The sequence below is a fragment of the Lepeophtheirus salmonis genome, chromosome 2, assembly GCF_016086655.4.
Source record: "Lepeophtheirus salmonis chromosome 2, UVic_Lsal_1.4, whole genome shotgun sequence".
NCBI lineage: Eukaryota > Metazoa > Arthropoda > Copepoda > Siphonostomatoida > Caligidae > Lepeophtheirus > Lepeophtheirus salmonis.
This window is the reverse complement of record NC_052132.2, coordinates 11,411,888-11,425,564: the sequence shown is the minus strand read 5'-3', so window position 1 is coordinate 11,425,564 and position 13,677 is coordinate 11,411,888. Positions and strand designations below refer to the sequence as shown.

Genomic DNA, 13,677 nt, shown 5'->3' with positions numbered 1-13,677 from the left:
GATTACAACTGTATCCTTGCACAAATTATCGTCGGGTTTTCAATTCTTCAAATTATCAGGTTTAATTATCGGTATTTATTTTTGTTCAATTTTTTATATTTTAATGATCTCATTTTTTATGTGGGAGGTGTACTAGCAAATAGACAAGATTATCATGATTATTTTTTTATTTAAATGCCAATTTCATGACGTCATGTCCCGTAAAAGGAAGATCGAAGCAATCGATGGAAGATACTTTTAATTTGATTATCCATCTCAAGAGAGGTTCAAATTCGGATTTCGAACTCAACGAGGGACGACGGGAGGATAATTCATCCGAGAAAAACTTTCAGACCTCATAAGGGAGTAGAGTGGACTCATTCCTTCGGAATGAGATACCAGGATCGAAATATATAGCGATCTATTCACGATGAGTAAAGAATTTTAATATTACAAAATGGGATCACTAAAATTTGAAATATTTTTTTTTTAGATTATACATTGATAATTTATCTATAAGATAATGTATGATAATCCTCATCACTATGTATATTTAATAAGTTATAAGTGTCTAAAGAAGAGGTTCGTTTTTCATCATTTTCCCAATAAAAATGAAAAAAATCGAGTTTAGAACAACATACAGAATTAAAAAAACAAAAACAAATTTCCATAAGTTTAACTTATCTTACGTTTAATTTGATTATAGTTTTAATGGTGAAATATTACCCGAATGATAATAGTCCTAAGTTACTATAATCCCAGATATTTCGAAATTCAGATGACTCAGAGAAAAATTGAGATCATTTTTTGATTATGCTCTCATTATATCAATTCAATTGTTGCCTTAAATTCATTTGTGTACAAAATCCCCCCCCAACTATAAACATAAATTTACATTTTTTGGAATTTTTTAAAGAAAAATTAAATTTTTAGGAAATAAATTTCAAATGTTTAATTTTAAATAATTTTTTTGAAAAAAAATTCAAAAATTCAAAAAAAAAAATCCATATCTTTTCAGAAAAAATTAAGTTTTTGTGAAAAATAAATTCTAGTTAAAAATCCTAAATTGGGGTCTAAAGTCCCTCCTGCCCACCTCTTGCGGGCGCCCCTGAATGCAATCAGTATTATGATTACATGATCTAATATGTCAAAAGAACTATATTTTGACAACAGTCAATAGAGTATGTGGAAATTTGCCCCGAAATTTAATGTTAAATAATCCTCCTTGAATTTTACAAAATTTAAGAAATAAATAATTTATAAAATCTAGTTTTGTTTATATATTATTGCAAAAATTGTCAATAAATTATAATCAATATAAAACAAAACCAATTATTTTAAATTATCATTATAAAACTTTATTTTTTATGCATATTCCTCAATTTTGGTATTTTGGTTTCTCCTTTTTCATAATTTCATATTTTTCCGCCTCATTTTGTCCAAAAAAATGGCTCCAAAATCTTAAGTTAAGTTATTACCTCCATTTTTTATTTATATTGTTATTTCATTTCAAAATATGGCTCTGAATCTTTACTATATTTAAAAACGTGATTTAAAAAGAAAAGGTTTTAAAGGTTAAACTAATTGAGGTTGAAGTTTCCAATGGTGAATTTCGTGTTTTACGTTTTAATAACAATATTATATGTTTGTTTTAGACGACTGGCGAATATGCTGTTGCACAGATGTAATAGAGAAATTATGTCCAAATGTAAGAGTTTACAGCTGTTAAAGTAATTCTAACAATTATACTAACCAATCGGATATTAAGCTTTCTATATTAATAATTAATGTGCCTCGTAAAACATTGCATCATAGGTAATTGGATTATTCATTTAAGTAGTTTTCAAATTCAAATGTCATAAGGCTTTTAAATAAATTATACTGCATTAAATACACTATTTATACATTAAAAATATATTTGTCGACTTATATCTACCTGTTTGTCGTCAATACATGGATTTTTTTTTATTGCATGTGACTTTATTGTGATAATATGCGGAAAATAAAATGCATTTTTATTCTATAATGGTTTGGGAGTATTTGGGATGTCTGTAAACACGGTTTTGTTTATTATAATGCTGTTTTCTTTCTTTAGAAACTTATTTTATAGATAAATCATGCCCATTTAGAATTAGACTCCCTTTAAACTTTGAGGTATCCAGCTTATAAAATGTGATAATTTAATTGTTTATTTTTTGATGAGTAGTTTTTTGAAATGTGTACAAAATTTAGCCTCGATCCCGTATAATTCAAGACTGACTTTACTTATTTATATCTATGGGCCCCATAGGTAATTTAAAATTATTCATCATGGGCTGTAGTACAAAGTATTGTATGGTAAGGTAAGTTATTAGTTTAGAGCAAGAATTTTCATTAAAAACTATAATATTTAATGGCCTTCCCGAGTCTTGTCAATGATTTGCTTCACCACATCCAGCCTCCTCTTTCTCTGACACATCCTAGATTATAACGAAGTATAAACAGCTGTTATTGCCTAATATTGTCCTTATTCATCAATTTTATCAGTCTTTTCTTATATGAATGATAATTAATTGATAACGGAGAAGTGATTAGCACTCTTTCCATTCAAATCGCTGTCCTGTATAATATGTTACAAATTTAAATTAAAACAAAGGATGTATTTATTCATTATCATTAATGAATATAATTTCTGCAAAATACTATTTTTATATTACTATTATAAATTAACTTATATAACAATATCAATTTACATAATTTTAAATTGAATTAAAATATGCAATCGCATATTTCAAAATATTAAATATCACTTTTGGGCAAATGGCCCTAATAGTCATTTTGCACAACGCTGTTCGGCAAAAAATGTTTAGGTCCCATTGTACTAGAAGTGGTTTGATGTACTATAATAGGGATGTATAACTATTAAAAAAAAAATCAAGTAATTGCTTGAAGTTTGTTCAAGATCTATAATCTTTTTACGCTGCATAACGATGAATCATTTTATTATATTCTTTTTAGAAATATTTGAAAAACAACTTTTAAACCCTTTTCTAATAAATGATAAATTGATTGAAAAACTAGCGTTTATTCAATTTGCTCATTCTTGCTTTAATAATGGGTTACTTTTTCCTCCCGTTCATTCATATATTTTTCAAAGAATTATTTGAAAAAAATGGATTAAATATATTAACTATAAATCATTAAAGGCTTTGACATCGGATTTATTCTGTGACTTTGTTTATTTATTTTTACATTTTTGGTTTGGGGATATATGAAATGCTTTCATTAGTTTATGTACATACATTTTACCTAGAAATGTTTAATAGTCATTTGACTAGAGACATCAATTTTAGACTTATAATATAGAATAGTTCAAGAAATAATCCATCACGGCGTTATTTTTTTAACACACTTAAATATACCGAGTTAAGCAGATTAACGCGCACTGTTAATCAAGGACAAAAGTGAAATATGTCCTTGACTGTTAATGAATTTTAATTTTATCATAACTAAAGAAGGTTTAGTGATTATTTTTTGGCACTTTGGTTAAGCCATTCTTTTTGCATATTCAAACTTTAAGGAACAATTCGTCATGTCGTCATCATGAGTGAGCAATAAGGCAAAAGAGAACGCATCTCAGATCTCCTATATGCTGAACTTGAGGTAACGATGATTATGGATTTTGTAAAGTGCTCCAGGAGACTATTTTTCAAGATGGCCAAGATAGAAAATATCTATCTGGGAAAGCAAGATGTGGAGGGCACAATTTAAAGAGGGATCCGGAGATCCTGTCGAACTTCCAGAAGAAGATAAAAGAGGACCCCACCAAATTGATGAATCTCCTCGCTAACGACTTCTCCATGGGTGTTAGGTCAATCAAGAGGGCTGTGAAGGACGACTCGGGATTGTCCTCATACATGAGGACCGCATGCCACCTTCAAACAGAGGTTCTGAAGGTCAGGAGGGTCGAGAGATAAAGAGACAAAGAGATTTGGCCCCTTTCTTTGCCAGATTTGAACCCGCTGAACTTTTCTGTGTGAGGTACCTTGGAGAGGGTAAGCAAAAAAACTTTGCAGCCAAACGTGGACTCACTAAAGGCAGCCATAGTGGCTTTGCGGGACAACTTGCTTGAGGAGTATGTCATCAACTCCTGCAAGCCCTTCCAGCGGTGTATAAAAATTATGATTGATGCTGAAATTGGCCATATTGAGTGAGCAAGTCTGCAAAGACCCCCTTAACAAGTATTGGTATCAGCTGCCCATGTTTTTACAGCCACAGGAAACAAATTGTTAAAAATAGTTTCAAGGTTTCAAATGAGAGTCACTTTGATAAATAATTATATAAATATGCTTGCATAAATGTTGAAAGCTTCAAAGCTAAACTCTGTATACATTTTGAAAAACTTGAAGAGTTTTACCATGGGTGAAAATTTTCACGATATATTTCCCCATACTATACTTCTTTTCTTCTAACAGTGGTTTGAACGTTGATTGGTTGAATTTTATAGAATTAGCTCTATTTAAACTCTGAATCATTCCCAACTTTAATTGCATAATTACTCAATAGTTGGGAATAATTGTCTAACTACCAACTTATTTTGATTCTGTTTATTTCCGAGTCGATGTTGCATTTAAAAAAAAAAAAGGTAACGACATGCTACTAGTGTTGAATTTGTCTAATACACTGAAAAGACTATAGTATTATCAGTCCGGTCTTGATTAAGTTTTTCAGTCCTAAAATCGGTCCTTATTGGTTTTTTATAGTGTCTAAAAAAATTTCCTTCAGCCCATCACCCATTGTTATATGTACTAGGGCTGAGACGGTACGGTCAATCCACGGTTCTGTTCCACTGTACACGGTTTGTTACAGTAGAAAGTAGAATGTGTTTTTTTAAAAATTATACTTAATGTAGTTTTCCAAGTTTTTTATCCCATCTTATTCTCAAATAATTTCTTTTTGTGCAAATATACTCAACTTCTATATAAATACCAAAGGTCCACGAAGTTTATAATATTATTATTTATCAGTTAATGAACAATACAGACTAGAAGTCACCTGCCCATAAAAGTATTTTATTTCATCGAAACTGAGACAAAGTCGAGTCCAAGTAAAGACACAAGTCATTTCAGTTCAAGTTAGACTCGAGTCTCAAGTCACTTATTTTAGTTAGACTCGAGTCACAAGTCAATATAAAATGACTCAATTCACAAGTCAATATATAATGACTCAATTCACAAGTCATTATCAAGTTATTTTGTTTAAAGCCTGACTTGATGACATCACACTATTCAAATGAGATGATAAATTAGTCTCTTTCTAGCTCTGTCTCTCATTCTGTGGTTTACTTGAGTAAGTAAGTCTCACGATGACTGATCCTAATTTTCATATTTCATAGACCCTTTTTCCTTCCCCATTCAGTGTATTGGAATATTTGGCAATCTTTAAAATGTTTGATCCCATATTTTTTTATAATGAAGAATAGAGTGAGAAATAGACATACGGTACATAAAATAGAAAATTGAAATCTAGCTTTGTTATCACCCTCACTATTGTTAATAAAAGCCAAAATATGATATTAATATCCTTACTTCCAACTCCGTCTCGGGAGGAAATATAAGCTGTGGATTTTTGAATTTTTTTTCGAAAATATTGAAAATTTGTAATTTTTTTTAGGTCTATTTGTCAAATTTTTGGATTTTTTTTTCACACTCGTAGTTACACTTAATAGTCTTAGTATATAAAATATACTGTAGAAGGCAGGAGCGGCATTTTTTAGTTGGGAATATGAAGAGTGTTTATAAATTTATTTCCTTAAGCTGTTATTATTATTATTTAATTTGTGAAGATAGAACATTTAAGTATGAAGTAATAACTATTGTAAGACTTAACCCTTTACTCTTGTATGTGACTAATTCGTCACATCATAATTTTTGAAAAAAAAAAAAAAAAAAAATCACAACCTTTTCACAGAAAATTAATTTTTTTTCATAAATTAAATTTCAAATGTTCAATCTTTTTTCAATACAAATATTAGCTATCGGGGCAATTCCAGCCTATATATAATTGGTGTATAACGAATGGGATTTGTGTATATTTCAACCTTGTAATATATTACAAACGTGTTGACAACTAAACTTCTCTCTTACCAAACATTCTTCAAAATGCCCGGATTACCACGTAAAATTTAGTGTTTTTTTACATACAGACAGGACATATTTTATTTTGCCCACTACCGTCTTAGGAACGGTCCTATCAGTCCTTGGAAACGGTTCTGAAGTATATCGGTACTTCGGACTGTCAGTACAACAACTGATTAAAAAAAAAAAAAAAAAAGTTGAGTGACGTAATCAAAAACCAAACTTTATAAGTTTTTAGGACTGATATGCAGGGTTGCATTGGACGGAACTGCAGTCTTCAGTCCTAAATAAGGGATGACCAAACTTCAAGTATCCAAAATAATAGGTTGAGTAAAAGGAAATCCAAAAACTTGGTTATAGTTAGTTGTATCTTGCGTTATTTACGTGCAATCGATTTATGCTGGATAATGCTAGAAAGATAAGATTTCTTACTAAAAAAACTATTTTGAGAGTTTTGTGATTATTTGACTCATTTTTGTTTGAGCGGGGGCCAAAGATGTACATCAGCAAAAAGAAAATACGCAATATTTCACAGTTTTTGTTCGAACAAGGCGAAATCAGGATAAAATAATTGAAATCGTGCAGTCCGTGAACAGCAATGTAACTGCTGATGATAACAAAGTTCACCTTCGACCCCGTTTTTATTTAATTTTCCACTATGTGCGTAGTTACAAAGATTATATTATAGTTTGCTCTCTTCATGAAGATCTACTAGCTAATCTATTGTTTGATTCAGCAGTATATTTTTGGAATTACTCATGTATAAAAATGTTATTTTGTTAAGCAGTCATTAAGTATTGAATACATTTGCTAAATTCTTATGATAATTTATAATTTTCTTAAATAAATTAGGATTGTCTAATCAAATTTGCCAAATTGGTTGAATAAATGATCTTTTTTATTTTATTTGCTGATTTCACATTGTACTACAGTCGTTTGAATACACAATTACAAAGTAAATCAATATTAGGCCATGTTGAAACCATAAACCTAGTTATTTTTTTAAAAAGATCATCAATGAAACAAATCGTAGTATTTTACTTTATAACTTTAACACTTTTCAACTTCAGATTACCTATGTCAATAATATACTTATACATATCTTAGATTAGTATGGATTTTAATTGTTTTATAACCTTAAATGTTAATTTAAAAAAAGTTATTTTTTAATTATACCATGAGGAACCAATCTGAGGGACTCAATCTTGCCTCAAAGTTTATCTAGATCTCTTTCTTCACTATCTTAAGGATTGATGTAATTTTTACACATTCGTAGAATGAATCAAAAAGAGGTCTTCAACTTTTTACAATTACAATTTTTCTCCTTAGGATCTTTCTGTAGCTTGTTGTAAAAATACATGACGTTCCTAATCTATACCTCAGCCATTTTTGACTCGTATTAGTGATTGGATTCTTCAAAATTATATTTGTTTCCCCATGTTCCATGCCATTTCTAAGACCAAGTTTGTTGAACCTTCACCTTCCGATAGATGATGGGTCCTTCTCTTCACGATCAATACTAATATTGGAAGCTTGCTTAATTACTCAGTTTCGAATGACTTTTAAGGGCATGAAAGCAAGGACCTGAGATAATTATATTTGAAATCTCGGCTTGATAAGACCTCTTGTGTTCCATTGGATAGAAATAAGTTATTCAAGACAGGGTTCTTGTCTGATATATATGGACCTGCAGAAGTAATTTTAAGAAACTTACTCCTACCGATGAGTCGAGGATTATAATTAAGTAATTCGTTTCAACCTAGTAAAGATAGGACTTTCTTAATGGTAGAGCTCCATACTGAGCACATCATCCTCCAATAATGACCCAATCTTTTCACCACTCCAAACATTTTAGTATATAGGTATATCTATTTTTTAAACAAGGTATATCCTAACAATGAGCTTATAAAAATTCTATAAAAATCCACTAACTACACATCTATTACATTCGTTAATATTTTTTTTGTAATTTGGAGTAAATATTTACTCGTGATTAACATGTGTACTATTTAATTCTTTAATTATGTGTACTTAACATTAGTTAACATCAGTGCAAACTTATTTAAACATAATTAATGATTCCTCTTTTTGATCAAATGGTTGTATTTTATCAGATGAATAAACGTTTTTTTTTTTGTAAATTGCTTATTTATAGGAATTCTTATACCCATTTTCATAAATGTAGCTTCGTTTGTACTGTAATTACAGAGATTTTGTCGAAATAGTTGAGCTAATTATTAATAAAATTATGGGAATAACAAATGGGAAAATACTTTAAAATGACCCAAAGCTTGGTATAAAAAACAGAACGTTTTTTAAAATACATGTTAATAAACAACTTATTTCCTAGAATAATTAAAATACAAAATATTTTCTACCAAATTAGCTTAAGAAATAAGATTATTACAGAGCCTCTCATTGTTGAAAGTCATTATTCTTTTAATATTACAAAGAGAACAATAAGTATAAAATAATCACAATTGCGTGAAAGACAAAGAGCTTTGAGGATTTGTTGGGGAGTTATATTTTTAAGTCCCTGTTGGAATAGAAGTATAAAAAGATTCCCGCCTATATCATTGATTAAATGCAAATGTCTTTTTGTGTGTTTGTATGTGTCGGGGATTCACAGCCAAACCAATGAATGGATGTTGCTGAAATTTTTCATATAGGTTTTTAAGACTTCAGATATGGATCTGGTAAACAATCTTTTTTCCTATAAGGGCTTGGGCGTCTTAAAGTATCATCATTTATTTATTTTTAAACTAATTTTTAATTTTAAGAGCTATTCTCGCTGCATGTTGGTACGGATACTTGCACAATTTTTTTTAGAGGAAATATAACGGTTTAGAGAATAAAAGAAAGACTTATGAGTGATTTCTGAAATTTTGAGAGTAATCTGAAAGTTCAGAGAACGACAATTCAACTTAAATATTTTTCTTCTCAAAACATTTATAATCTCATTTAAAAAAGTTTGTAAAGATACATAACATCATGAATTCACTATGCAACAAAATGAAGGTCTTGGAGCGCCCACAGGCTGAAATCCACATTTATTATTAACATTTAAACCATTAAACACGAATATGACCATTCAAACCGTCAAGTAATGTACATTTGGGCTAGAAAAACTTTCTAAAGAATCAAGTGTTCAGGGTATAGCCACAACTCAGTGCCATTTTTTGACATGAAATACCTTTATAGATGAACATCAAATTATATAACAAATTGATACAAACATTCAGCATTTGAAAAAATGAAATTTTGAATTTTTTTAAAATTTATCTTGATACTATTAACAAAAAATGTCTATCACCACTAAAAAATCGAGAAAAATGAAGGACCTTACTTAAAAGCTAAAATCTTTTTTATATTTTCTTCAAATGCTTTATATACTACCTGAAGGTTTTCGACTAGACCTTAAATTTTAATTGATAAAGTATGGTAATTATATGCACCAAATGCGCACATGGGGGCTAATCATGGCAAAAACTTTACTTATGCCAATCTTCCTTAATAATTTTTGTATTTCAACATTTTTACGTTTTAACAACTCACCACACCATCTTTGCTATACTTTAAACGTTTTTGACATATCCCTCCCATTCCAGTTGGACTGCCCTTCCCTTTCCATGAAAACCCCATTATTTGATTCTTTTTGAATGTCCTAGCAGAAAAAAGGATTCCAAGGCAGTAATCGCTCAAATCATAGAGAGAAAATCGGCGAAGAAGTTCATCTGGGTCAACTTCATCAATAGTATTGTTTGGATAAAGAAATGGCGAACCAAAGGAATCTGTAGGTGATAAAAGTTAATTTTATTAAAAGGAATATCTTTCATATCATATTTATTATTTGAAAATTTTAATTTGTAAAATGATTTGTTAATTATTGTCTTACATGCAAGAAAAAACAAAAAAACATCAACATGTAATTGTGAAGAATTATTTTAAAAAGCTATTGCTCAAATGTAAATCATTTATGTTTCTTTGTTGTTGTTTTTTCCATTAAGGATATAGCAAGACTACATTAAGCAAATGTCTAAGGAAAAATTTGACACATCTAACGGACTTTATCATTAATTTAGTTAGCAGTTTGAGAAATTGTGTATGATTATATTGCAAAATTCTAAAAGTTGACATGATTTATTAAATTTAATAAATCAAGGATACTTTTTTGAAATTTATCTGACAAATGGATAAGTTTAAATTGTGCAACAAGTAGATTACATTCCGATGTATAGGGAAGAAAATATACTGTCTTTCTTGAATGTGGAAAAGATCTATTGAAAATTGCTACAGGCTCTGTTTTTTAAATATTTTATATTATAATGAAGAACTCTTCATCGAACAAAAATAGTAGGTTACATACATGAGACAGAAGACTGAATTGAAAAATGGAAGAAAATACAATAAATATATTTGTATGCATTGTGGTGGAAGTTATAGTGTATTGTTCACGCAACCTTTTATATTAGTATGATTTAACCTGGAATATATGTTTATTATGGATCTGGATGAAGTTTAAAGTAGTTCCATTTTATCGTGGACACCCTGTAGAGTTGGTTCTCTCGAGCTGTACAAATAGGATAGTAAAGAAGCTGACAGAAGGTGTCCCTATCCAAAATGAAGAATTTAGAGCTATTTTTATTTGAACTGCTGCAAGATACTTTGTCTTTGCCATTAAAATTCCAGATTCTTCTAATCTAACGTGGAAGTACACCGGGGGATTTGATACGCTACTACCTATATGGTTCGAAAGACAATATTACGTTTCTTCGCCGTCTAATACACATTCACCGTTGGTTTAAAAAGTTTAGGGCATCCAATGCTTAATTGTTGTCTTTTTGTCTCCATCCTACTTTTTTTTTTTAGTTGTCTGATTTTGATAATTTTTATTCATTTGTTTTCTACCTGATCATTTTTGCTAATTTTATTGAAGATTTTTATGAAATGTGATAAACTTCTACAGAGTATTTTATTTATCGTTTGACTGACCGTGCTAATTAATTGTTGTAATGACTTTAGTTTAGGGTTTTAATTGTAAACTAAAATGTTTGTTTATATATGTAACGTCTCTAAACGAATAAAGTCTTTATGTGGAAAAACAAAACAAAAAAAACACGACACTTTTATTTAGAACTAATTTATAATATATAGTGATGAGGAATATCATAGCTTATATTATAGAAAAATATTCAATGTATAGTTAAAAAAAATCTATTTCAAAAATATGCATCTCCAAGGATTATTGACTCTGAACGAGAATGGTCCCGAAGTACTATGATACCAGATATTTCAGAATCAGATGACTGAAAAAAAAACTGAAATCAGTTTTGGATTTTGGTCTCAAAAATAAACTCCTTTTTTGACTTGAATTCATTTGTATTAAATGGAGGTTGGTTTTGTGTTATTTAGTTTTGTTCCAAAGTTATGATCGATTATGCATTATAAATTAACGTTTTGTGATACATTGACCTCTTCAAATTTTCTGGCCTCTTACTGTGACCATATACAATCTTCGTACAAAGTTTGATGAAAATCAAGCTGTAATTTTTGCCGTAATCCAGGTAGCTAACAAACACACAAAGAGAGGTACAAACCAAACCTTCGTTCATCTTCGTTACTGATTTTTTTATTAATTAAGATATGTATTCTTTATGCTTTCAGGGATGCCATTATTAATGTTAAAAGTACTTTATGTCTAAAATAGAATAATAATAATAAAAAATAAGTCATGGATATATTTTATATGTACTGGGATTGAATAAAGAGGTGTTCAACTCGATGCATGGCACCTTACACTAGCTTGACTATTTTTACTAGCCACGGACTGGCGTGTCTGTCGAGCCTTGCTCATCGTGAATGAAAATAATAAAAAGTGTGGGTCATTTAAACGTTCGCAGGCCAAAAAAAAAAAAAACCCGCTGTTTTTACTTTATTTCTTCTCTGATTTTTTTACAATTTTTTACTTAAATTTACATTATAACATAAATTTAACACTCTATCAATAAAATCGCTCTTAGCTTGGACCTCACGTTCACAAAACGTCCCCGGAAGCGTCCCACTGGATCAAACGCGGAACGGTATCCTTATCCCAACTCTCCGGAATCTTATGGTGCTGTGTGGAACTTCATTGAAGACCATTACTTGGTATGAGTAATTTTAACTCCTCGAATTATACTTCTGTGTTTGATCTACATTTTTCTCATCAGAGAAGAAACAGATAAGAATTTTCACAGGAGGCTTCCCTGTTAGCTTTATCAAAACCTTGGTTTGTGCGACTCTTTTCTTCCTGTTTGACAGATTTAAAAGCTGTACCTTGCACTGTGCATAGGTGTTTTACCGTAGGTATTTATTGATGATACCATGGACAGTTGAAGTGGACGCTATGTCAATGCTGTAAGCGATTGCATTCATCGATGGGCTGGGATTCTTATCTTTTTCTTTTATTATTTTCCTCAACAAGGCAGGACTTCGGACGAGTTTGTCTACTTCCTGGTAAAAAAGTTTCCGGTAAGTTATTGTGAGTTTGTCTTTACGATCCTGTTCGACGTTTAACTAAATTTTTTGACGAATTTTGTTGTTCACCTGACCACTTTATCGAAAAATGAATTGTTCTTTTACCATTTCAATTGTATAAAATACAAAAAGTGCACAAAGTTTTTGTTCCTGATTAAAAGAAGATGGGGATATGTTGTCGTAAAAAAGCAAAATGAACAACTGACGTGAGAGTGACATTTGTACCGGACTCACTCTCCATTAGTGTGTGTTTGTATGTATTAAAACTGAATTTTAGTTGGATTGGATTAGGCCATAGAAAATTGAAAATATTTAAAAAAAACTGAACTTTGTAAGTAAGGAGATGACTCGAAATTACACTGAAAGACTACTAAGATCATACTTTTAAGAAAACTCAACAGAAAGGTATGCCATTTATAATGGAAAACGATATCTACCAACTCACCGGCCGGATACGCTTACAAGACAGTATTCTTTTTATGAAATTTTCCATTAAAACCCTTTATTTAAAACAAAAACAAAAAAACTCATAACGGTTTTGCCTCTATTTGTTTGTTAGTCACTAGAATGACAGAAAAAGTTACAGGTTTGGTTTGATCAAACTTCTTTTTTATATAGTGTTTCTAAAATAATTTTAATAAATTTAAGTATGTAAATTTGGGTTTACGAGAATAATGATAAAAAATATCAAATTATAATTTTTTGTTAATTAATTATTATTCAGTTTTTTGAATATATTATTGGCTTTATATTTATACAAAAAATATACATAATATTGAGATGTCTTCACCGTCTTATATAAATTTACCAATTTAAAAAAATAAAAAAATGTTAATAATATCTAGTGAAGAAATGAAAATAGCACCCATGCAAAACTGTCGACTATAATATTGCCAATCAATTTATCATTATTTATCCCGTTTTCTTCAATATTATGATTTCCATTATATATATTACATCCTATGCTAAAAAGATGATTCCTTACTTTATCAGATAATTTTTTCTATTTGAATTTCATCTTTTTTGTAGTTGACATGTAAAAAAAGGTTAATGGTTTAATATCTTT

At 29.8% G+C, this 13,677-nt stretch overlaps 1 protein-coding gene across 1 annotated transcript in view; it reads right to left on the bottom strand.

The window, feature by feature from the left end:
- Nucleotides 1-13,677, bottom strand: part of LOC121132476 (uncharacterized) — a 207,265-nt gene that overhangs the window by 51,499 nt on the left and 142,089 nt on the right. The window contains exon 5 of the mRNA XM_040727882.2: nucleotides 9,651-9,886. Coding sequence (XP_040583816.2) covers nucleotides 9,651-9,886 — 236 coding nt within the window. The remainder of the gene's footprint in view (nucleotides 1-9,650; nucleotides 9,887-13,677) is intronic.